Source organism: Hemicordylus capensis, chromosome 3 (assembly GCF_027244095.1).
Source record: "Hemicordylus capensis ecotype Gifberg chromosome 3, rHemCap1.1.pri, whole genome shotgun sequence".
NCBI classification, from domain to species: Eukaryota; Metazoa; Chordata; class Lepidosauria; order Squamata; family Cordylidae; genus Hemicordylus; species Hemicordylus capensis.
This window is the reverse complement of record NC_069659.1, coordinates 218,541,246-218,567,778: the sequence shown is the minus strand read 5'-3', so window position 1 is coordinate 218,567,778 and position 26,533 is coordinate 218,541,246. Positions and strand designations below refer to the sequence as shown.

Sequence of the window (26,533 nt, the reverse complement as noted above, 5' to 3'; positions counted from 1 at the left end):
CTCCTACTTCCTTATTTGCAGTGCCTAGTATCCAATTTGAATTGGAGGTCCAATAAATACTGAATACTGTGGCACCAACTTTGGTCTACCCAAACCTCATATCTCTCTGCAAGTGACCAATTGTGCTCCAGGAGGTGCCATTACAGTATATCTAAATCCAAAGCTTTGTTGTGACCATAGGGATCTTAAGGACATCATTCCTGGAGGGAGATGTGGTTTTCCTTGAAATAGTTTTCACTGAAAATGTACTTACAAAGAATAGAATTCCTAAAATAAGTTTTGAGCCTTCTGAAATTGAATATCCATGATACTATAGACTATGCTCAGTGGGGGACCTAGTACCATACCCAGCCCAAATCTTCATTTTAGCCCAAAGCATTCCAGATGGGCAACCAAAGCATTCTAAAAGATGGCTGATTTAAGGCCCTTCTTAAGACCCACCTGTTTCACCAGGCGTTTGCCCTTAAGTATTTTTTTAAATTGATGTTGATATTTCTGTTGTTTACTGCCTAGAGTCTTTGGAGGAAGTGGTATATAAGAAGTTTCAATAAATAAATAAATAAACCCCAACAGTGACACTGCTGTACACCAACAAATAAAGAAAAGCAAGGAAGAGAACCATCTGAGAACCTTCTCCAAAATTTCTCTTTGGGAGCACCCCTGTAGTGAGGGAAGGCTTTGAGGGAGGTATAGGTCTCACTTAGAGCAATTGCAGGAAGGGTTTTTCCTAATAAGGGGGGAAAGCCCAGAAAAATCAAAAGAGAAGGACCAATCCGGAGGACTGGGTGGGAACTAAACTCACAGCCACCAGCAGAAGAAGAGAAAGTTTCTTCTTTAGTTTGTTCTGCCCAGGAGTGCACTGAGGAAGCAGCTGGCTGAAAAGCTGCTGGGGAAATGGGAAGCAAAGAGCCCTGCCTGTGAGTAATAAGATAGGGACCCGTTCAGTTAGACACGTCAGGGAAGTTATTTTCCTTTATTGTATTGTATTGACAATCCAAGTTGTCAAGTTAATGAAAACTCTCTCTCACACACAATTTGTTTTATGAAAAGACAATTGTGCTTATTGCATAACTTTTTCTTTTAATCTAATAATAAATCCTTGTAGCTGAAGGGTGCTACTCTTCATTTTGGGTCACATGCCTTTGGAGGCCTAGGACTGCTCAGCTCTTCTAGGGAAGGATTTGCTGCTTTAATCTCACCTAGGAATCTTAGATGAAGAGAGTGGTTTGTCCCAAATTAAAATAAAGTGGATGGTAGCAGCCTTCTGTGAATCGCTTATAGTCAAGGATTCACCCCAGTGAACTCCCTCCTCCTCCTCTGGCTCTGGTAGAAGCTATCACAACCCCCTTGAAATTCTAGAGAAAAATTTTCTCTAGAGAAAAATGTCAGAGGAAGTTTCTGACATTCAGAGAGATTGTCCACTTTGGAGAATTTTCTCCACATTCCTAAGAATATGACTCTTCAGAGTGAGCAAGTCTGGAAAGCTTATTCCATGCTTCCCTGATATGCCATGCTATAAAGTTGTGGGGAGGGGCAGCAGGCATCTCCCAACAGAGCAGCGCATTTGAATGCAACAAACCTGTCTACAGTATACGGACATGTTTTTAGTGCATTGCGTAGTAGCTCTATAATGTCAGGATACCTTAGGAAGTGAAATGTGAACAAGGTCAGGTACAGGGTAACCTCAATGCACCTGTAGCCTTTTTATACAATTCTTCCAAACTGAATAGTACCAAATCCAAATCCCCAACTAGGTATATATGAGAAGCTGCTTTTTACTGAATCAGTTCACTGGTCCATGTAACCAAATATTGCCTTTCCCAACTGGCAGCAACCAGCAGGTCTCCAAGGACTCAGGCAGAATGATCTTTTCCAGCCCTGTATACAATATCATCTTTACTAGAGATGCTAGGAATTGATCTGGGGCCTGCTGCACACAAAGTATGTGCACTATCATTGAGTTAAAGCCATTCCTGCAAGCTGGGGTTATTATGTTGATACACTTCTGTTGTCATAGAGAGATTTTCTCTAACTCATCTAGTTTTTCAGTCAGTAGTCTTTTGGCAGGTGCCATGGACTCCTCTTTGGGGTTTTAGGGGTCTCTCATACCATGAGGAAAAACCTTGAACCACGTTCCCTGGGTACAGCTCAAAACTCCTCTTGCAGTTTTCAGCAAGTCCCTACCACTCTTCCATGGTTCCATAGGCATATGCTGGTAGATCCTGAGGATCCCAAACATGGGACCTTTTTTGGTTGAGAGTGGGGTAGAAAGAGGGAAATTGCCCTAGGCCACACACATAGAGTGGGGCATCTAAACTATGGTTAAGTCTTTGAAATGACCAGATCAATCCTGTTCATTCAAGGCAGTAAAACTAATCAGTTAAAATATAACCCCAGGATCAAGAGTTGTTTCAGTATTTTGGGTTATTACATTGACACATGCAGTGCTTCAATCATGTTCTGCACCCTCTCAGTGATGTAGATAGGTTATACCTCCCTTGCAGCTCAGGTGGAAGAGGAATGCTGCAAGTCCATCAAACAGTAGAGGAGGAGAAAAGAGGCCTTGAAGAATATATAAAGGACAGTGAAGAAGATGCACTTCAAATTGTCAATAACGAGGAACTATTCAACACCAATGAAACAAAGCAGGCCTACAAGAAAGAACAAGTCAAGAACCGAGCAGAAAATTGGAAAAATAAGCCACTGCATGGTCAATATTTGCACAATATAAGTGGAAAATCAGACATCACCAAGACCTGGCAATGGCTTAAGAATGGCAACTTGAAGAAAGAAACAGAGGGTTTAATACTGGCTGCACAAGAACAGGCACTAAGAACAAATGCAATAAGAGCAAAAGTCGAAAAGTCAACAACAAACAGCAACTGCCACCTTTGAAAAGAAGCAGATGAAACAGCAGATTAGGACCACCTAATCAGCTGTTGAAAAAAGATTGCACAGACTGACTACAAAGGCATGACAAGGTAGCAGGGATGATACACTGGAACATCTGCAAAAAATACAAGCTACCTGTAGCCAAAAATTGGTGGGACCATAAAATTGAAAAAGTTGAAGAAAATGAAGATGTAAAAATATTATGGGACTTCCGACTACAGACAGACAAACATCTGCCACACAATACACCAGATATAACTGTAGTTGAGAAGAAAGAAAAACAAGTTAAAATAATCAACATAGCAATATCCGGTGATAGAAACACAGAAGAAAAAGAAATAGAAAAAAACCAAAAAATACGAAGATCTACAAATTGAAATTGAAAGGCTGTGGCAGAAGAAGACCAAAATAATCCCAGTAGTAATTGGTGCTCTAGGTGCAATTCCAAAACACCCTGAAGAGCACCTCAACACCATAAGGGCCACAGAAATCACCATCAGCCAATTACAAAAAGCAACTTTACTGGGAAGAGCCTATATCATGTGACGATATCTATAATAATAACAGCAACAATATTAATAATAATATTCAGCCATCCCAGGTCCTTGGGAAGGACTCGATGTCTGGATAAAACAAACCAGTCTATAACACCTATCTGACTGTTTAAACAAGAATAATAATAACAACAATAATAATTAATACAAATAATTAATAATATAATAATTAAATAATAAATAATTAGTAATAATATACCACTTTTCAACAACAGTTTCCAAAGCCGTTTACATAGAAAAATAAATAAATAATAAATAAGATGATCCCCTATCCCCAAAAATCTCACAATCTAAAAAGTAACGTAAGGTAGACATCAACAACAGTGGAAAGGAAGGATGTTATGCTGGGGTTGGAGAGGGCCAGCTGCTCTCCCTCTGCTAAATCACCACTTTGAAAGGTGCCCCTTTGCTCACTTAGCAGGGTTTGCAACCTTTGCAAAGAGCCCCAGGTGCTTGTCTCCTGATTCTCAACTGTGCCTGTAAGGTCAAATCAGCACTGCCCTGCAGTAAATATGATGTTATTTCCCTGTCCTCGTCATTTGCAGTGGTTTCCTTCTAGCTGCCCTCATACTCCTGCACAGTTTCATGATTATACAAGTTGTTCTAGTAAGATCTAATCAGCCTACTTTCCTTTCACTGTCTCTACAACTGGACTAAATTTGATTCCAATTGAGGTCCACAAGTTATATCTCTTGTACCTCAAATGTTCATGCATCCACCATCTTGGATTGGGGTGGATGACATCATTACAAACTACACCACTGAGGTGTCCCTGTGTGCCACTCACTACCACTGTACCAAATTTGGTTTAAATTGGTTAGACAGTCCTCATGTTAGTGCACTTGCACCTCAAAGGTTCACACGTCCACCATGTTGGATTGGGGTGGATGACCTCACCACAAACTACACCATTGGGGCATCCCTATGTGTTCATACAGCTGTAACAAATTTGGTTCAAATTGGTTAGACAGTCCACAAGTTAGTACACTTGTGCCTCAAAAGTTTATGTGTCCACCATCTTGAACTGGGTTGGATGACATTGTCACAATCTACACTGTTGAGGTGTCCCTATGTGTCCCTACAGCTGTAGCAAAGTTAGTTCAAATAGGTTAAGCAGTTCACAGGTCAGCCCACTGTGCCTCAAAAGTTTTTGTGTCCACCACATTGGACTGGCATGGATGACATCTTCACAATCTATGCTATTGCGGTGTCCCTGTGTGTCACTCACTGCAACTGTATCCAGTTTGGAGCAAATGGTTTAGACAGTCCACAAATTAGCCAGCATGTACCTCAGAAGTTCACACATCCACCAACTTAGAGTGGGATCGATGACATCCTCATAAACCGTGCCATTGAGGCATGCCTATGTGTCCCTCCAGATGCAGCAAATTTGGTTCAAATTAGTTAAGCGGTTCACTAGTTAACCCACTTGTGCCTCAAATGTTTACTTGTCTGCTATCTTGAATCAGCATGGATGACATCATCACAAGCTATGTAGTTGAGGTGTCCCTGTGTGTCACTTACTGCAACTGTACCTCATTTGGTTTAAATTGGTTACACATTCCATAAATTAGCCCGCTTGTGCCTCAGACATGGCTGCCATTTTGAATTGGAGTAGATGACATCATCACACACCATGCCATTTGGGCATCCCTATGGGTTCCTACAGCTGTAGCAAATTTGGTTAAAATCGGTTAAGTGGTTCACAAGTTAGCCCTCTCGCGCCTCAAATGTTCACACATCTGCCATCTTGGATCAGGGTGGATGACATCATCACAAACTATGCCATTGAGGTGTCCCTAAGTGTCTCTACAACAGTACCTGATTTGGTTCATATTGGTCCACACGTTGCAAAGTTGATACCGGGGGCGGGGGGACGGACGGACACGGACGTACACACACAGAGAAAGCGAGGCTAAAAATCAATGGCCAGGAATTCCATCACATTTTAGACAGTTTGGACAGATGACTCCTTTGTCCAATAGGCAGGCTGACTTTCTTTTAATCCAATCATTTATTTTCATAAGATTTAGGATGAATTGATGCTATAAGACTATAATGAAAAAGCTTCCATTTTGTGACGACGCAGGTCATTAGGCTCAATGCCAGTGTGTTCATTCAGCTAATGGACTAATGTGTAGTTTTCATTTCCCATCAATTCCTATTTGCAAGCTGTAATAAATGTATAACCCTTTATAGAAATTCATCAGTGATTAATAGGAATAATGACCCATAGCTTTGAGTAAAATCCTCTACAATGTAAAGGAAACAGCATCATGCCTATATCATACAGAAAAGAACTATTGAGAGACCACATTCATCTATTAACTATTATGATTCTTAGCAGTTACCAAAAGATTTAGAACCACTTCTCCATCTTCCATGTTGACTGCATTTTTAACATTTTCCAGGAAATAAACCATGGATTTAATGGGAGGTCTTACTCTGTGATGCCTTTTAATTTCTAGCACTTTCCCCCCAGAACTCCTTTGTTTTGACAGTGAATGCAAAAATTATCCACTTTTCCTCTTCTCCAACACTTATCATTCAGCATAAGAAACATTTTGTCAAGTGTCATATACATCATGTAAATTGAGCCCTTTGCAGACATGGAAGCACCTTTCCCCCCACACCCTGTGTGAATCCACTTTAAGAATTTTTTCATTGAAAAGTGGTATATAAATATTGGCTGACATATTCCACAATCTTACAAGGATTGAGCAAGAGCTCCATTATGGCAAGCAGTGACTATACAGTGCATGAGGCTTGATTCTCAGCACTGGGTGGGTGAAAGGGAAGGGAAAGGAGAAGCAGGTTTTGCTTCTTTCCCCTCCCCACAAAAGCCCTTTCCGAGTCAAGGAATAAGTCCATGAGGGCTGTGTGACCCTCATGGACTTATTCCAACACATGGATAGGGCTTTTGCTGGGAGGGGAAAGGAGCAAAATTCTCTCCCCCCTCCACCCATACAGGGTGCTCTTGACCCTTGCCCTTCATGGCTAATAAAAGCTGCCAGGGACGGTACAGGTAGATGGTTGGAGGTGATTTTAATGCCTCATTAAGAAAAGGCAGGATGCCATCATGCCTCAAGGAGGCGATGGTAAGACTATTATTAAAAAAGCCCTCCCTTGATCTGTCCAACCCAGACAACTATAGACCAGTCTCTAACCTGCCTTTTTTTTGAAAGGTGATATAGCATGTGGTGGCTTCCCAGCTGCAGAGGGTCTTGGATGATATGGATTATCTAGATCCTTTTCAAACTGGCTTCCGCCCCGGATACGGGACTGAGACTGCCTCACGTCACGGCTGGATTACTGTAAAGTGCTCTATGTGGGGCTGCCCTTGAAGAATATACGGAAACTGTAGCTAGTGCAAAATATGGCAGCCAGGGTTTTATCTGGAGCTGTCCGATGGGAGCACATCACACCCATTTTGAAAGAGCTGCACTGGCTACCAGTTTGTTTTCAGGTCCAATTCAAGGTGCTGGTTTTGACCTTTAAAGCCCTTAATGGTTTGGGCCCAGGATACCTGAGGGACCGCCTGCTCCCAAGGGTTGCTGCCCACTTGACGAGGTCATCTGAGGAGGCCCTGCTCCAGGTGCCGACAATGAGGGAGGCTCGGTTGTCATGCACGCGGGACAGGGCCTTCTCTTTTGCTGCCCCTAGACTCTGGAATGCTCTCCCGGTGGCTATTCGCTCCTCGGTCTCCATCACAGCTTTTAGAAAACATGTTAAATCCTAGCTTTTTAACCAGGCTTTCATATGATTGTCTCTGCTGCTGCTCTTTGTATTTTGTATTGTTTTTATGCTTGTGTTTTAAATTTTTTAAATCAGATTTGTTTTATATTTTTAGCTTAATATCTTAATTGTCATTTTTACAATCTTGTTATTAAATTTTGCTGTAAACCGGCTTGGGATTGTTTTAATGAAAGGCGGTATATAAATTTAACAATAAATAAAATACAGTTCTGCAAAAGAAATTTTGCACTCTATCAGTTTAGTCAGTCCTCGTAAGGTTGTGCAGCATGTCAGCCAATACAAATGCAAATACAAATACAAATAATAATAATAATAAGAAGAAACAGCTTTTGGCTTAAACACCTAACAAGCCTTTATAAACAACTATCAAAACAGTTCAATCACATTTTGAAAGGAGGTGATATTGAGCAATGGCTAACCACTGGGAAAACTCATCTCATCATGAAAGACCCAGCAAAAGGTGCAGTTCCAAGTAATTATAGACCGATAACCTGTTTGCCAACCATGTTCAAATTATTAACTGGAATAACAACAGATGAAGTAATGCAACACTTATTAACTAACAAACAGCTTCCAGTTGAACAGAAAGGAAATTGCCCCAACACCAGAGGCACAAAAGACTAGTGGCTGATTGACAAAATGATTTTAGAAAATTGCAAGAGAAGAAAAACCAATCTAAGTGTTGCATGGATTGACTACAAGAAAGTCTTTGACTCATTGCCTCACACATGGATACTAAAATGTTTAGAAACAAACATTTCAACAGCAAAAACATTCAGATATTTATAAAATAAAATAAAAGCAATTAGCATGTAGAGTACACAGTTAACAATCAATGGTGAGACACTTGGACAGGTTAGCATTAGAAGAGGTATTTTCCAAGGAGACTCACTATCCCCTCTGTTGTTTGTAATCACTATGACTCCACTTTCACAAATACTAAACAAAACAGGCCTCGGATACCAATCAACCATCTGTCAACTATCTGTCAACCATCTGCCAATCAACCAAGTAAAATCAACCATCTGCTGTACATAGACGATCTGAAGTTGTATGGAAAGTCCCATTCAGAAATCGAATCACTGCTAAACACTGTCCGTATATTCAATAGCGATATAGCAATGGAGTTTGGACTAGACAAGTGTGCTGCATTAATAATGAACAGAGGGAAAATAAGAAAAACAGAAGGAATAGAACTGCCCAATGGAAGCAACATCAAGAACCTGGAAGAGAAAGAACATTACAAATACTTGGGCATTCTCCAGGCTGATAACATTGCACACGCTGAAGTTAAAAGAAAAATTGGAAGTGAATACATCAGGAGAGTTAGAAAAATCCTCAAGTCCAAACTCAATGGCGGGAACACCATAAACGCCATAAACACCTGGGCTATACCTGTTATCAGATACACTGCAGGAATAATAGACTGGACCCAGGCTGAGCTAAAGATGCTGGATCGTAAGACCAGGAAAATCATGACCATCAATCATGCACCCCCGCAGTGAAGTAGATAGGCTATACTTCCCTCGCAGCTCAGGTGGAAGAGAAATGCTGCAAGTCCATCAAACAGAGGAGGAGAAAAGAGGCCTTGAAGAATTTATAAAGGACAGTGAAGAAGATGCACTTCAAATGGTCAATAATGAGAAACTATTTAACACCAATGAAACAAAGCAGGCCTACAAGAAAGAACAAGTCAAGAACCAAGCAGAAAAATGGAAAAGTAAGCCACTGCATGGTCAATATTTGCACAATATAAGTGGAAAATCAGACATCACCAAGACCTGGCAATGGCTTAAGAATGGCAACTTGAAGAAAGAAACAGAGGGTTTAATACTGGCTGCACAAGAACAGGCACTAAGAACAAATGCAATAAGAGCAAAAGTCGAAAAGTCAACAACAAACAGCAACTGCCACCTTTGTAATGAAGCAGATGAAACCGTGGACCACCTAATCAGCTGTTGTAAAAAGATCGCACAGACTGACTACAAACAAAGGCATGACAAGGTAGCAGGGATGATACACTGGAACATCTGCAAAAAATACAAGCTACCTGTAGCCAAAAATTGGTGGGACCATAAAATTGAAAAAGTGGTAGAAAATGAAGATGCAAAAATATTATGGGACCTCTGACTACAGACAGACAAACATCTGCCACACAATACACCAGATGTAACTGTAGTCGAGAAGAAAGAAAAACAAGTTAAAATAATAGACATAGCAATACCAGGAGAGAGCAGAATAGAAGAAAAAGAAACAGAAAAAAATCACAAAATACAAAGATCTACAAATTGAAATTGAAAGGCTGTGGCAGAAGAAGACCAAAATAATCCCCGTGGTAATTGGCGCCCTAGGTGCAATTCCAAAACAACTTGAAGAGCACCTTAACACCATAGGGGCCACAGAAATCACCATCAGCCAATTACAAAAAGCAACTTTACAGGGAACAGCCTATATTTTGCGACGATATCTATAATAACCAACAGTATTGATGATAAAATTCAGCTATCCCAGGTCCTTGGGAAGGACTTGATGTCTGGATAAAACAAATCAGTCAATAACACTGTCTGACTGTGTAAACAAGAAATAATAATTTTAGAATGAAGGCCTTTCTTTAAGGTTATACTTGATACCTAACTGAGCAAACCTCTGTTAATGATTGAGCATTACCAGATTTACTAATCTTAACAGGCTTCATAGAGGGAGAAACACTCTCTGAGATAAGCAAGTCCTAGTCTGGGTATGGTTTTAAAGCTGCCATATACTGAGTCAGACCATTGGTCTATCTAGCTCAGTATTGTCTTCAAAAACTGGCAGCAACTTCTCCAAGATTGCAGGCAGGAATCTCTCTCAGCCCTATCTTTGAGAAGCCAGGGAGTGAACTTGAAACCTTCTGCTTTTCCCAGAGCGGCTGCATCCCCTGAGGGGAATATCTTACAGTGCTCACACATCAAGTCTCTCATTCATATGCAACCAGGGCGAACCCTGCTTAGCTAAGGGGACAAGTCATGCTTGCTACCACAAGACCAGCTCTTCTCTCCTGTCAGAACTAGTGATCTGAAATGTGCCCCACACCTGGAATACATTGCAATCATAGGAATCAGAGCTGGCCCTTCCATTCGGTGAGAGGAAGTGAGGTGGCAAATGTAGTGTGTGGAAGATCTGGCAGTGTCCGGCCAGTTTGCTTGTTCCCTAGCTCAACTGCTTGTGAACTTGCTTCTGCCAGTACTAATAGCACCATAGAGGAGACCGTTTTGCCCAGTTCTGTGGGCAGTACTCTCTTCACTTCTGTCTCCACTTCCTTTTCCTCATTTCCCCCCTGCTATTTTTTTTTAAAAATGCATGAAGAAAAAGATGAGAAGTGGCCATTCGCCCATCTGCTGGCTGGGCAAAATACATAGCTGTCACCAGGCAGACATCAAGTCTCAGCAGAGCAATCAGGTAAGGGCATAGCAGATGGGGGCTGGAGAAAGGGGGCAGCATTTGGTGCCTTACCTCTTGCACCAAAATGTCTTAGGTTGCTACTGATAGCTACACCATCAGCATGCAATCCTGCTACCGTATCAGGGCCAATGAGGCCATGTCCAGCTATGTCTGAATTCAGATGTGTTGTGTGTTTTCCAGTAATAGGTTCAACCCAATCAATTGCAGGGACTATGAGTGGAGCCTCAAGGGCTGCTGACAGGAGGTAGTACATCAAGCAAGGAGAGAAGGCCTTGCCAGTTCAGGGACTCCTAGCAGTTAAATCACCAGGTCTGGGCAATCCAGCGGCTTCACGTTGCCTTACAATTGCAGGGACAGTGTTATGCATCCCTATTCCCTTCTGTTCATGAAGAGGGCCCTGAGGTCAGAGCACACACAAGCCATCCTACTTTACTAGCATAAGGGACTTATGCCCTGAGATTTCTTACTCAAGCTTCAGAGTCCCCAACTCTACACACTGCTTAGGAACTTGTCTATGGCATTCTGCATCAGCTGAAGTTTCTGAATGATCTTCAAGGGCAGCCCCACAAATTAGTGAATTCTAAAGATTACAAGAGCAGAGATTATAGTTGCCAGGTCCTTGAAAAACATATTGAGCTTCTGAACCTCTGGAGGGGCATCTATTGAAACAGTCACTAGAGGCCATCCCAAGTCCACCATCCAGGCATGAGTTCATATTTAAAGGTAAAGTGTGCCCTCAAGTCGATTTCATATTGAGGGGTTGGAAATGTTGCTGAGGTCATCCTGAACATCCCTGTTGAGTTTTCTACCAAAGAGACACAAATCAGTAGTGTGAATATAAAAATCTGCTGTGATAGGATAAGCAGCATTTGCAAATGGTTTGTAAGCCCACACTGTAATGCAGATGTGACTAAAAATATCCCAGTTAACAGGGGGGGAAATGATATTATGAGCCCATTCCCACTACTAGGGGATGGAGAGCAATTTTTCCCCCAGTTTACCTGTTGCAAACAAGCTTCAGTAAGTATCACATATAAAAGAGCACCTGTAAAAGTATGACACCTTTTATTGGAATAACAACTTGACAGTATCACAAATATAAACTCACAATTCCCTGGAGGTCAGAATCCATGCACAGTTGTGCACTTTATACTTACTCTGTTACTGTAAAAGCTGAACTCTTCGACAACGAAATACCTTTTATGCATGTGACTTTCAACCTGATTTCTAAATGTGGCTGTCACTATTAATAATCCCAACTGCCTATAATTTGAAATAATGCTTGTTTACTGGAAGATAGCTGCCCGAAGATGACCTTATGCCTCGATGGTGTGTGGAGGAATGGAGTTTGCATTTGAACTCATTCCCTTCATGGGATTTGTTTGGTTTTAATTATAAGCTACCATAACAAGCTATGCTGCCTTTTAGATATTGAGGGCTTCCTCCAGGGCTTCTCAAATCCTTCTTCCCTAAGAAAACCTGCTGTATTTCTCTTATATCCAAGAGGGGAGTTGATTAACTGTTGAAACCAGCAAGGCTGTGAACCCAGTGTGTTCTCTTGAGGCAGTGGTGTGTGTTAAGGCAGCTTCAGGCTTTGTAAAAAATGCCCCACTGTAGCCATGTACAGCGGGGTGAAGGGAGAGGAAGTCCCACCCCTGCTGCATCACCTGTGCACCCCACTGCTCACACTTACAGCCAGGCTCATCTAAAAGAGGCTAGAATAACCTGCCTTCAGGGAGCTTTTGAACAATACTGTGCTTATCTTTTGGAGGAACTGTTGCATTCTGCCTGGAACCAGTATCAAGGGGATGCTTCTTATTTCCCTGCATGAGGCCTCAGTAGTGAAGGAGAGACTGTTTTCTGCAACTCAAATCTTCCTCCTCTGTAGCATGTGTCTTGTGGCTGCCTTTGTGAGGTAGGGGCCTGCCATCTACTACCCATCTGTCTACCTCCTTGGCTTACAAGTACCAATGAATACTCCCTCTCTCCTCCCTGTACCCTAGTGAGAAGTTGACCTGACCTCGGAGGTGCTCTTACCCCTTCAGGGCCAAAGTCCAGGGCCTCCACGGCTCCTGCCCCCCCAATCCTCTTTAGTCTGTCCTGGGTGGTGATGGTTGCCCAGCCAAGTATGATGATGCTTAATTTGCAGGCGGGTGGGGTGACTCCAAAGGCCTTAGGTCCAGGCCCCAAAATTACCTGAGTGCACCTCTGCCTGCCCTGCCCTCACAAGACTTCCTCTGCTCAATCTCACATGTGTCCTGACATGTTGCCCTGGCAACCTTTCATGCTCATTTGAGTGTGCACCGAGGCCATGGTCTCAATTCTGGTGTATCCTGATGGTTATTGGTGGTGTTTTGACTTCCTGCAAAAGGAACATGGCTTTGGGAATTGTGCCAGGGATGAGTCACAATGGTAGGGTGTCTTAGGGAAGAAGTGGTGAACAAGGAATACTGACAGTGAGGAGGCAAGGAATACTGACAGTGAGCTTTGAGCAATGTAGTAGTTTTTAAGGCATGTTCACATGGGCCACAAACCGAAATCTTAACACAGCTTCACATTGTTATGGAGGATTTGTAGTGTAGTGGTGGGCAAATCTTTCACAGAAACTAGTCTGCCATGACTGAAGGTACAGTTGAGAAGCCCTTTATATGCCTTTGAGGAAACCCAGGTCTCAGGAAGACAAATAAAGCAGCAGAATCAGCTGGTAACCTATGCTATTTCAGTCTTGGTCCTCCCCATCAGGAAAATGGGAACAATGCCCCCACCTCTGCATCTATTCATTTATCATTTGCATTCATAATTACAAAAGTCTTGGTGTAGTTTACAAAGCTTGTTTAGCTGAATAGTTAAAATACATCTCTGTGGAATGATTACAAGACCATAGGAGTTCAGTCATTTTCAGTTAGTACCATGAAGCATTCATGCTTAAGAATGCACAGAAGAAAAGCAAAAATATACACAGAAGGAAGAATAGCTGAAGGAAGCTATTATTCAACCACTCCTAAAAAAACGTAGTCTGAACCCAGAGGGTGTAAACAACTATAAGCCTGTGGCCAATATTTCCTTCCTGGGCAAGTTGCTTGAGCATGTAGTGGCTAACCAGCTCCAGACACTCTTGGAGGAAACAGATTATCTAGATCCATTTCAATCAGGCTTCAGGCCTGGTTTTGGAATAGAAACTGCTTTGGTTGCTCTGTGAGATGACCTGTGCAGAGGGCGGGTGGGGGGGATACCTCTCAGCAGCTTTTAATACCATTGGCCATGGTATCCTCTTGGATAGGCTGGCCAAGTTGGGTGTGGGAGGCACTGTTTGGATGTGGTTCTGCTCCTACTTGGAGGTCCGTTTCCAAAAGGTGGTGTACTGCTCAAACCCTTGGCAGTTGTGTTTTGGGGTTCCACTGGGTTCTATTCCACCCCGAACCCTGCATGCTGTTTAACACCTACATGAAAACACAGGGGGAAGTCATCCGGAGATTTCACATGACGTGCCATCAGTGTGTGGATGACACTCAGTTGTATCTCTCTTTTTCATCAGACACAGATGAGGCCATGACTATCCTGAATCAGTGCTTGGATGCAATAATGGACTGAATGAGAGTGAACAAGCCAAGACGCAATCCAAACAAGACACAAGTACTTGTTGGTTGATGGTTCCTCTGCCCAGGTGAATGATGTTTAGCTTGTTGTAGATAGGGTTGCACTTCTTCTGAAGGACCAGGTGCACAGTTTAGGGTGCTCATGGATCCAGCACTGTCACTAGAGGCTCAAGTGGCCTCTGTGGCTCAGAATAAAATAAAAATAAAATAAAAATTAAATAAAAATAAAAATACTTAGGAGGAAGCTGAGTGGTGGCAAACTGGTTGAAACCCTACCTGATATTGCTCAAGTCCCCATTCATGACCCTCCGTGAGTTGAGCCTTCACATATACAGATTCTTTTAAACATACTCTTTGGCTATGCAAAGTGACTCCTTTCCTATGTTTTGGGGTGCTTTTTTGTGATAGACCATCAAGCCATCTTTTTTGTCATAGGCAAGGATGCAAAGAACTCCCCTGAGAAATTTCACTTCCCTTACATAAATTTATTTGGCATCTCTCGAACATGCTCAAATGTTTCACCTTGAAAGATGCTTTGAAATTCACTTTTAATTTCACTTAAAAAAAAAAAAAGCCAATGCTAGTAAATAGGCCAGTTAAGCCAGAGAGGGATGTCTCATTCAATTGTGTGGGTGGGAAACAGAGAATCAGATTTAAACTTTGATCAGAAAGAATCAGTTTTGTATTTGACCATAGAGAAAGAGGAACAGTTTCAGTGGGATCCACAGCATCCCATTCATACTTGGAGGCTTTCCTACTTCCTCTGCCAGTGGCAGCCCCCCTTGCATCCTGAAAAGCTCCTCCAAAGGTGAAGGTGTTCTTCAGTGTGGCATTCCCAATAAGTTCAAGGGGCTGCCCCAGAAAGAAATAGCACAGAAGTGCTGTTTCATGGACCAGAGTGTGGTGTTGGAACCTATCCTTTGTATTTTGGTGATAGCTCACAAGAAGCAGTCTTGTAGAAACTGCTAGGGTAATGCAGACCAGCATTTCCAGCTAGTGATTAACCAAAGCATTCATATATCCACTTGATAAACTAGCCAAGTGTATTATCCTGCCAGGTAGCAAGGATAATTTTGATACCCTGCTTTTCACACAGGGCTGGCATGAACCTGGAGCCAGCACACCATGTACAGGTATGGAAGTTGTGTAAAACCACTTAGCAGGGTAGTACAGGTGAACAGTTTATCAAGTGGTCTCATGAACAGCTATGGTAAGTTACCTCTTTGGAAATGATCATCTGCTGTATGTTGAGTAAGGTCATTGGTCCATCTAGCTTAGTATTATCTACACTGACTATTTTATATATTTATACATTTATACCCTGCTCTTCCTCCACAGAGCCCAAAGTGGTGTTGTGGCAAATTGGTGGAAATTTCCTTTCCTGACACAGGTCAGTCAATGAATAAGCTGGCTGAACTGGTTTTAACCAGCCTAGCAGCCTTCTCAGTCAACTAGCTCAGAAATGACTCCTATCAGTGATGAGTCATTTCTGCAGCATGCTCAGAAAAGCTGCCCATGAAAGATTGAAAATCCTTAATTTTGCAAACCCATAAAAGTGAAGAAAAAGACTCTTAGTTCTGGTAGTTATTAATATTGTTGCCACCAAGCACTCTATGACTTGCAGAGAACCAGACCATTGGATTGAGTGCTTTAGTCCAAGGTCCCTCTGTAACTGGGTATTGGGCAAATACAAAAATCTGCTCCCCCTTGGTTAATAGGCAAGAATAAAACCAATTGTTCTCCCAGGCATCTGCCTGCATGTGGAGTTAATTGTTACATTGGCCAAGCTGTCTTTGAGATCTGTGTGCACCAGTGGGTTTGTTCCCCACCTCCCTGCTCCTGTTGGGTTCAGGGGCGTAACAAGGCTGGAGTGGGCCCAGAGACAAAATTTTAAAATGGGCCCCTCGCTGATACACACACACACACACACACACACACACACACACACACACACACTTACTTCACAATATATAGTCATGTGACTTGCCTCTGGGGGGGGGGCCTCGAGGCGTGGGAGCCCCCAGGCAGCTGCATCCCCTTGCCTAATAGTAGTTACGCCCCTGGCTGGGTTAATAATCCAACACTTAGAGGCTTGGAAAACTAAAGAACAGAGGGGAAAAAACTTTTTATCAAAATTTCTACAGACTAATTCTGTCTGAGGCTTTTAGCTTTTTAGAAACACTTAAAATGTTTTAACTTGGTTTCAGGAATGCTTCAGTACACCTTGCTGGCTATAAGGCGGCACACTTTAAAATCTGAGTTACTCAGTTGCAAAGAACAGATTTTTAGGACAATGCAAAACACACACACAAAGAAACATAAATTCCTGATGAGAAGTCTGACTGAACACTCTTTCCCTATGCTAAATTCCCAAAGCCAAAGCTCTGGCTTCCTGTCCTTGAACTCACCAAACTCCTGATGAGAATCAAGCCTCCTGCAGATTACTCACCCTGAGAAGTTACCCTGCAGTTCCAAACTTGAGGCATCCAACCTCATGCTAGTCTACACTCTCTGCCAAGACTTCCTTTCTTGTTCCCAGAATTCCCCCCTGCAGCTCTCGTGTCCCACCCAACTGGTGGACTGATTGGTCAAGCCCTGGAGGTCACCAGCCTATCAGTCAGGACAGGGGTTCACTTCCTATTAACCCTATAGAGGGAGGGAAGGCTGGTCACTACAGGCATACATGGCTGTGTTTATCTTGCAACAACCCTATGAGGTAGGTTAGGCTGAGAGATAAGTGACTGGCTGAGAGTCACCCAGTGAGTTTCATACCTGAACAGGGATTTGAACTTATGGCCCCCTGATCCTGGACCAACACTCTAACCACTACACCACAAGGGTCTTTCCTAGAAATGGCAGGGATTGAAACTTGGACCTTTGGCATTCAAAGCATGAGCTCTGCCACTGAGCTTCAGCCCTTCACCAGCTGCTCTCTCAAAATTCTGTTCCTCCCCCAACATGTGTCACACAGTGATCGACTAATGCTGGCCACAACATATGAACCAAGAAAGAGTCGCGCCAAGAGCATGCTCACCATGACATCACTGAAAAATGTCCCAATGTGCTGCCAGAGTGTCCCTTAATCACGTGTGTATGTGGGTGGTGGTGCTGGTGAATTGCCTCTCTACACTTGCTGCAAACCTGTTTAAATGAGGTTTTACAGCATGTGTGGAGGGGTGATTTAGATGACTGTCCAGCTCATGCATTTAAAGGATGCCACAATAGCACATCAAGACATTCTTCAGTGATGTCAGACCAGGCATGTTCTCAGCGTTACCCCATCCTACTCATGTGTTGTGGCCAGCATTAGTCTAAAGGGACCCATAGTGTTACCTCTTCTTGGTCTATGGGCCACTGTTTGAAGCACAGCAAAGCACTTTAATGCACCCTGGGAATTGGGAGGAGAGAGAAAGGCTGATATAATAGCTGTCTGGCAGTAATATCTGGAGGTTCATTATCTTTCTAAAGTGTAGCTATTAATCTCCCCCCCCCCCACCTACCACCTATAATATTCTGTAATTCTAATTCTCATTTTTAATACTGGAAAGCTAATGACACAAAAAAGTCTAATATACATAACTCAAAAAAGAAGTGTTTTCCACAGCAGTACAGTAGGCACTGTGCCATCAGTACCAATTTAAGCCAGGGCTGCATGTGCTTAGTCTATCTATCTATCTATCTATCTATCTATCTATCTATCTATCTATCTATCTATCTATCTAATTGTTAAAATTTTATACCACCTTTCATTAAAAACAATTCAATAGTGGTTTACAACAAACTCAAAACAATAGAAGACTATACAAATTACACAGTTAAAATATTAAATTGGAATATAAAAATACAAATCTGATTAAAAGCTTTTTAAAAACATGCACAATATAACCATATAATACAAAGCAGCAGCAACAGAAACATTCATATAAAATGCCTAGGTAAACAGCCAAGATTTTATTTGCTTTTTAAAAACTGTAATGGAGACTGAGGAGCGGATGATGACCACTGAGAGAACATTCTAAAGTCTGAGGGTAATAACTGAGAAGGCCCTGTCCCACATCCTCTTCAACCGAACCTCTTGCACCATCAGCACATGGAGCAGAGCCCACTCTGGTGACCTAACCTTGTCAAGCGGGCAGAAACTCTTGGGAGTAGGCAGTATCTCAGGTATCCAGAGCTCAAACCATTAAGGGTTTTAAAGGTCAAAACCAGCACCTTGAATTCTACCCAGAAACAAATTGGCAGCTGATGTAGCTTTTTCAAAATGGGTGTAATATGATCCCAGTGGGCAGCTCCTAACTAAAATCCTAGCTCCTGCATTTTGCACTGGCTGCAGTTTCCAAATATTATTCAATGGCAGTTCCATGTAGAGTGTGTTGCTGTAATCCAGCCATGACATGACTAAGGTGTGGGTAACGATTGCCAGGTCTGCCTTCTCATGAAAGGGACGCAGTTGGCGCACTACCTGAAGCTGTGCAAAGGCACCCCTGGCCACTGCCTCCACCTGAGCTTCCAAAAGCAGAGCCAGGTCCAGCAATACTGCCAGGCTGTGCACCTGCTTTTTCAAGGGGAGTACAACCCCATCCAGAACCAGTCAAATCCCCTCATCCTGATTGGCTCTCCTACTGACCAACAGTACCTCCGTCTTGCCCAGATTTAATCTCAGTTTATTATCCCACATCCAACCCATTACTGCCTCCAGCCCCTGATTCAGGACACCCCTGTCTCCCTAGGATCAGGTGACAAGGAGAGAAAGAGCTGAGTGTTATCTGCATATTGCTGACAACTAAGTCCAAGTCACTGGACGATCTCTCCCAGTGGTTTCATGTAGATGTTAAACGGCCTGGGGGACAAAACTGAATCCTGCGGGACTACACTGGCCAATGGCCAAGGAGCTGATCAGTAGTCTCCCAGTACCACCTTCTGGACCCTCTCCCCAAGAAAGGACTGAAGCCACTCCAAAGCAGTACCTCCTATCCCTATACTCAAGAGGCAGTCCAGAAAGTGTCCATGACAAGGGAGTTATCTCGAATTCCCCCATCTCCAAATCATTTATTTCCTGGTCAGCAAAAACCAGATCCAGAATATGTCTGCCACGTGGGCCTAACTAAGATAGGCCCATAGCTGCCATGGAAGCCATGAAATACTGAGCTGCTCCCACAAATGGGGCTTCAGCATGGACATTTAAGTCCCACAAGTCAGTAAGCTTGGGGGAACCCAAAGCCACCTCCAAGACCACCCCCACCAGCTCAGAGAGAGAGACTGACGTGCAGTAGGGTGGTCAGTACACCAAAAGAATCGGAGGCCCACCCTCAAGGACAAACATTCAAAACTCTGAGATTGCCTAACCAGGCACCACCAAGGGGAAAGGTCTCATGACAGATGACCACAATGTCCCCTCCCCAACCACCAGGGAGGGGCTGCTGCAGAATCATAAAACCTGGAAAGGCCAACCTCACCCATCTCATCCAACCAGGTCTCCATCACAAGTGCCAGGTCAGCATGTTCATCCACAATCAAATTGTGGATGAGAGGTGTTTTGGCATTAACTGACCTGGCATTCAACAGCAGCACCCTAATCCTTGAGGAAGTGTTCCCAGAGATCCCTGGGGCTGCAGGGTTGGGAGAAGAACTGGAAAAAGGAACAGGCCTCAATTGCCTGGAGCGTTTTCCCCATAATGGTCTGCCCAACTCCCACTGCCATCTCTCTCTTCCTCCGCTACCCGTGAAATCACAGCCCCCAAATCATTCCTACTCTTCTGCTCTCCTAGACACATCTCCCCAGCCCAAAGCACCCCAGTTCCTCTGTTTCAATAAAACTACACTCACAACTTCCTCAGTCATGCAACACTATCTTGCTGGCTTTTTCTGTCAGGAGCCGTGTTCTAAATATATTGTTCCTCTCATTCTTAGATTCCCTGACAATTTGGATGAATTTTATATAAACTTATTTCTTTCTGATAAACACACTTATGTCTTGCATTCAGTAGCCAAATTCTGTATGGCTGTGATTAAAATCCGCTCATGGTGTGTCAGAAACGGTCAATTTTAATCGTCCCTCCTTTTTCTTTCTTTTTAATTTTGTTTTATCCTATACTCTTATCTCAATCTTCTATGTAACAGATTCTACATTTGTATATGCATGTGTATGTTTATACTGATATCAACCCTCAAGGTTTCTTTTATTTGATCTGGATTGTGTATTTGATCAAAGTTCGCAGTAAACTGAACTGAACTATCTTGCTGGCTCCTTGATGAAAACAAGAGATGTTCTATTTGTCGTCTGAGGCCCCAGTCTGTTCATTTAAAGGCTGACAGCCAGAAGGATGAGAGCCCTTGTGATCTCACCCTTCAGCTCGCTCCAAAAGGCTCATGCCCCTGGCACAGCCTGTTGTCTTATAGCAAGCAAGCAATCACCTGGAGGAGGGGAGCAGAAGCAGAAAGACAGTCAGGGCCCCATCCAAGATGACTCGCTTCCCTTCCCTTTTGCACCAGGCAGTCCAAACCCTATGAATTCTGTATCTTCTTTTACATTATGCATATTAAACAATATGCATGATTTCAGTGGTGTAGCAAGTGGGGGTTGTACCTCTGTGAAAAGATAGTTCTATGTTCTTGGAGTAAGTGGTATAAAGCCCCTGTTTCTAGTTTCTCTCACATGGACTAGGAAGACAACGCAGGATCCAATTAGATAACCAAAGTTGGCATGAGTGTTGATTTAGGCGGAGGCCCTTTTTGTGTGGGCTGAGGCTGTGAAGGGCTTCAAAGGTTGACTATGATCCCATTGTCCTGTGCTGTTAGTGCATTTTACAGAGGGCTGCTTCTTGTGCTTCCCCAGCACTATTATAGTAATACTCAGGGGCGTATCTAGGGTGGGGCAGGCAGGGCACGTGCCCCGGGCACCACTTGAAGGGGGGGCGCCATTTTTTAAAATTACATTTTTTTAAAAAAATGCCCACCGAAAATAAAATGGCTACTGCACATGCTCAAATGGCCTCTGTGAAGCCCTAGGACATGCCAGGCCTCGCAGAAGCCATTTGAGCATGTGCGGTGGCCATTTTGTTTTCAGTGGCAATTTTTTTAAAAAAAATTATTTTAAAAAATTGCCACTGCACATGCTCAAATGGTCCCTGCAAGGCCCTAGAGGCCAGCGGGGGAGGGGGAACTTTTGCAGACCCCCCCATGGCCTTTAGTAGGCCCCCCCAAGGGGCTACAGGTTAAAAAAATTGAAAAAAATAATATAATATAAGTCCCTGTACACATATTCAGTTTGGCACTATGTACAGAGAATCAGGGTTTGTGAATACTGAGCTGAAGCTTATGAGCTAGGATTGTATTCATTTGCTCTTACTTTGCTTCTTGTGATTAGTGAGTTAAATGTGATGTCTTAATAATCTGGCTATTAATGGTGCGTTTGTCTTTTAATCAGTGAAAAATCCTTAGTATTAAAGCCCACTGGGAGTTTCTTGCTCTCTTTCTCTCATTTTAACTGTCTTTCTGAAATACTAGAATATATTCCAAGCAGTGACATAGTTTACTCTGCATATCCTTTAATTATTTTCAGAGTATCTGGAAAAAGTCAAATGCTCCATTTAATTTTAAAACTTATGTAATAGTGATGCTACAATGCATAGTAGAGAATTAGACAGGCACTTCTGTTTAGTTTTCCAAGAACACCTCCACATAGTATTTGGGTATTTCATGAGCCCCAGCATACTGAAATTTGTAGTTTCCCAGCATTTTTTGGCCTGGCTACGTCCACTGCTAAATAGTTTTTGAAATATTAAAAGAGTAACGAGCTTGACTTGTATTTTTGAGCTAATATTATGGTAAACTTATCTGAAAGATGGGTATCAGATGTTTGGGCAGGGGGCACAATTTCAGTGCTTGCCCTAGGCACTATTTTCCCTAGATACACCTCTGGTAATGCTATAAACTGCTGTAAACCTATGGGACAGAGTGGGATTATAAACCGATCAATGAATAAAACAAACTCCAGCACATTGGACTGAGTCCAGGAGAATGCTGGTGCTGTAGAAGAGGCGTATCTAGGGAAAATAGCACCTAGGGCAAGCATTGAAATTGCACCCCCTGTCCAAACATCTGACACCCATCTTTCAGATAACTTTACCATAATATCAGCGGAAAAATACAAGTCTGAAGGTCACATACAAGTCACATATCTGAATATGTGTACAGTGACATATAATATTAATTTTTTAAAAAATATTACCTGTAGCCCCTTTGGGGGGCTTCTAAAGGCTGGGGGGGGGGTCTGCAAAGGTTCCCCCTTCCCCCTGCTGGCCTCTAGGGCCTCACAGGGACCATTTAAGCATGTGCGGTGGCCATTTTTAAAAATATATATATATTTTTAAAAAATGTCAGCTGAAAACAAAATGGTCACCACACATGCTCAAATGGCCTCTGTGAGGCCTGGTATGGCCTAGGGCCTCTAAGAGGCCATTTGAGCATGCGCGGTGGCCATTTTGTTTTCGGCAGCCTTTTAAAAAAAAATTAATTTTAAGAAATGGCGCCCCCCTTCAAGTGGCGCCCGGGGCACGTGCCCTGCCTGCCGCACCCTAGATACGCCCCTGTGCTGTAGCTAGTGCAATAATCTTCTATGCTTACCCTTTCCACTGTTTGTGATTCCATCTTGGGCCAAATAATGAGTAAATTTCAAAACACCACATCTATGGAGGAAAATGGGATAAAACAGCAGCCATAAATACACAATGTCCAAAACATTGTATCCCTCTCCCCCTCTTTCTGGCATGTCTATCCTTTATTCAGTGAGATTGCAACAAATTGCCAGTTGGGCAGTCACATAGGTTGCTTTCTGGTAACATAAGCATGCTGGATAAAACCAACTTATGTATAGAATTGAAAGAGAAATGTATCTTTAAAACGTTTTTGTCAAACTATCTTCACCTGGCTAAAATCAGATTGGAATTGGTATGTTAGAAGTACAAGGTGTGTGTTTCATGGCAGGAGTAAAATATCCCACAATTCATGTAGAAAATGAGCAGACGGGGGCAAAAATCAATGCTACTTCAATATAGAAAAGATATTTCTGGTTATGAGACAACCCTGTCAGCAATTACTGGGATCAGCCGAGTGCTACAGAGATGGAACTAGGTCAGCTAGAAATAACAGTCACAATCCAGAAAGTCTTAAATGCACATACTTAGAAGTTTGTTTTCTACGGTTATTCATTTCCCCCCTACATTCAAGGCAATTTATGATTTTTAGAATTCCATATTCCTCAAATGTTAATATTTTTTTAAAGACACTGAAATTACAGCTCCCAAAAGGAATATCTATTCTACAAGTATATCTATTTGTAAATTCAAGAAAACAAAATGGACACACTGTATAGGGCTCGACAATTTCCAGGCGCCACCTCACTATAGCATTAGTAAGTTGTTTTAAAGTTGGCACTGTACTGCATGAATATTATAACTGTAAGCTTTGATAAAGGGAAATCATTATGGCTTTAACTTTAAAAATGACTGTGTGCTCATTGCTTCTAAGAAACATTTATATATTATATCATTAATTACATATATTGGTGTTTCCAATTTTATTATACTTGTATGAAAACAAAACATTGTGTGTCTGGAGCTATGGCTTTACAAAGTTGACTATGTACCAGCTGTATCACCATTTATTATTCAGCTGATGACCACAAACTCACCAGCTACATTCTTCCATGGCTGCAATTGAACACAATGTGGACCCGCAGGTCCAATGGACCCGCAGTTCCACTCCCACCCCACCCCACTCTCCTGTCCACATTCAGACGAAATGGAGGGTGGGCTCTCTGTAGCCAAGGAGACTGCAGAGAGGAGGGGAAACTGGCTGTGCGGGCTTCCTTCTTGCTTGAAGGACAGTCTGCACAGCCAATCACAACTGGAGAGAGGGAGGAGCTTTCTCTAATTGGAGTAAGAGCAACCTCCAGTGCTGCATTCAGATGTAACACTCCACAACTCCAACCCTGATTATGAGCAGTTGCTTGGTGGGAAGATGAAATCCAAGACCTCTGAAGTAGCATTTTCAGAAATGCTAACTGTTACACATGCAGGGCTGGCTAGATAGACTGAACAGAGGGTTCTTAATGTGTGGATGAAATAGTGGTATTGAGAGGAAGGGCTTAGATTTGTTAGGCACTGGATGGTTTATACAGTTATGCATGGAGAAAGTGGACAAAGAGAAGTTTCACTCTCTTATAATACATAAATTCAGATCATTCAATGAAATTAGTTGGCAATAGATTCAGGATAGACAAAAAAAGTACTTATTCACACAACACATAATCAACATATTGTATTGACTGACAAGAAATGTAGTGATGACCCAGTAGCTCAGATGTCTTTAAAAAGGGATTAGAGCAATTCATGGAGGATACATCTCGCAATGGCTGTTATTCAGTGGCATAGTCTGGAATCTCCAGACTATGCCACTGAGTATTATTTGCTCAGGAGGAACAGCAGGGGAGAGTGATTGCTTTTTGCCCTGGCTGTAAATATCCTTTAAGCATGTAGTTGGCTACTATGGGAAACAGCAAGCGGAATTACATGGACTTAACAGCATGGAAGTCTATGGAAACAGCATGCTGAATTACATGTCTCATCCAGCCTTGTCTGTCACAAGCTGTTTTGAATTGTGTATATACACACACTGTGACTATGGATGGAGAATTATTCTACATATGTTTCAAGCTAGATATTTTTTTTTTTACTCAAAGAATTAGTGCTGCCGTGATTGTTCTTCATATAATATTTTTTCTTTAATTGGGAATACATGTCCTCAACATTGTGGTAATTGGGTAAAGTTTGTCTAATCATTTCTGCACCATTTTCCCCTCATAGTATTTCACTGGTATGATAATGGCCATGCCTTGGGAAAGAGTTAGGCACTGTAGCCTTCTGAAACGCCCCTGCAATGTTAGTTCTATGCATGTTTTTTTAGAGTTGGCTAAGCAACCATTTGAAGTTGTGGGTTCCCAGCATGCCTGAAAATAACAGCTCAAGTTTTTGTCATTCCAATGCTTCATTATAACCACCAATTTGCAATTATTATATTATTATTATTATTATTGCTATCAATGTACATAGTACTTTATGAGAGCTAGTTCCATGCTTCAAAAAGCTTGAGTCCGAATTATGTTTCTTTGCTGCCTCAGTGCCAGATTGCCCAAGTCTGTCTGACTCACAACATGGTGGCTTCAGCATACTAATTGATCTGCCCTTATCTCGGGCATTGCTACCACAACCCTTCAAGGCATCCTTCTCCTTTGCTGTGCCCGAGTTTGCCGTCCCATATCCTGTCTCTCAAATTCTCATTGTCGTGGCTGATGCAGTAATAAGCAGAGCTTCAAAATCTTCAGCTTTGACTTCTTTTGACTTTTCACTCTTCTCTCAGAGAATAATGCCCAGGGCTTGCATACCACTGTGACTGAGTACTTTCAAAATGGTGGGACAATTAAACTCATTTCTGCGGCAAAACTACCTAAAAGATCCTCCCTGCTTTATCTCCTCTCCTTCTCTCCAGTTTGCATTTTCCCCCATGGTGATTGATTCAAGGATGTAGTAGACTCCAGCTGGCAGAATAGCCTCATTCAGGGATGTTCTCCTAAACTGATGCCTCTTTGGCTCTCTCCTCCTCCTCCCTCCTTTTCTCCTGAGTAGAATAATGAGGCTCTCTACAGCAACGGTTCTGAATGTGTCTATTAAACAGCTGGGGGGGAAATGAAGATAGTGTGACAAACAGTAAATTGCTGGATTACTGCAGACCAAGGGAATGAGAAAACAGGAAAAGCTTGAAGGGAGGAAAGCAGTGGGAGCTCTTCCCCTTAAACAGGCTGGCCCAGTGACAGTGAATCCAGTGGTATGTATACTGATCTGGAGACCCCACAGAGAACAACAATTTGTGTCTGGATGCTGTCCCACTGTTTGTTCTATGGACTTTAGTACACATCAGCCTGAGGAGTGTGCACACATTGAAGAATTTACAGAGTGCGTAAGTGCTAGGTTTGTTCCTTGTCTTATTTCCCATTAGTCTTCACAGTAAGAGAGTTACATTTTAAAAATGGGAGGCAGTCATCCGGCCACCCTTATGCAGCTTCTGTTCATGTCCTCTGGAGTCCTGTTCAAGGCCTTTGGATTTCCGACCATACAACAGAAGCCATGGTTTTTGCTGCACACAGAGACACTTACATTCTTCAGCACCTGTACACCCCGCCACACTCATCCTCCTTTGCATGTCTAATATGTTGTTCAGATTACTGACCTGAGGGCA

General features: G+C 42.6%; 1 protein-coding gene across 1 annotated transcript in view; it reads right to left on the bottom strand.

Annotated features, from left to right (window-relative positions):
- The window catches only part of LOC128350090 (uncharacterized), a 60,705-nt gene that overhangs the window by 20,658 nt on the left and 13,514 nt on the right, over positions 1 to 26,533 (bottom strand). The window contains exon 2 of the mRNA XM_053307761.1: positions 22,865 to 22,926. Within this exon, the coding sequence (XP_053163736.1) occupies positions 22,865 to 22,926 (62 nt within the window). The remainder of the gene's footprint in view (positions 1 to 22,864; positions 22,927 to 26,533) is intronic.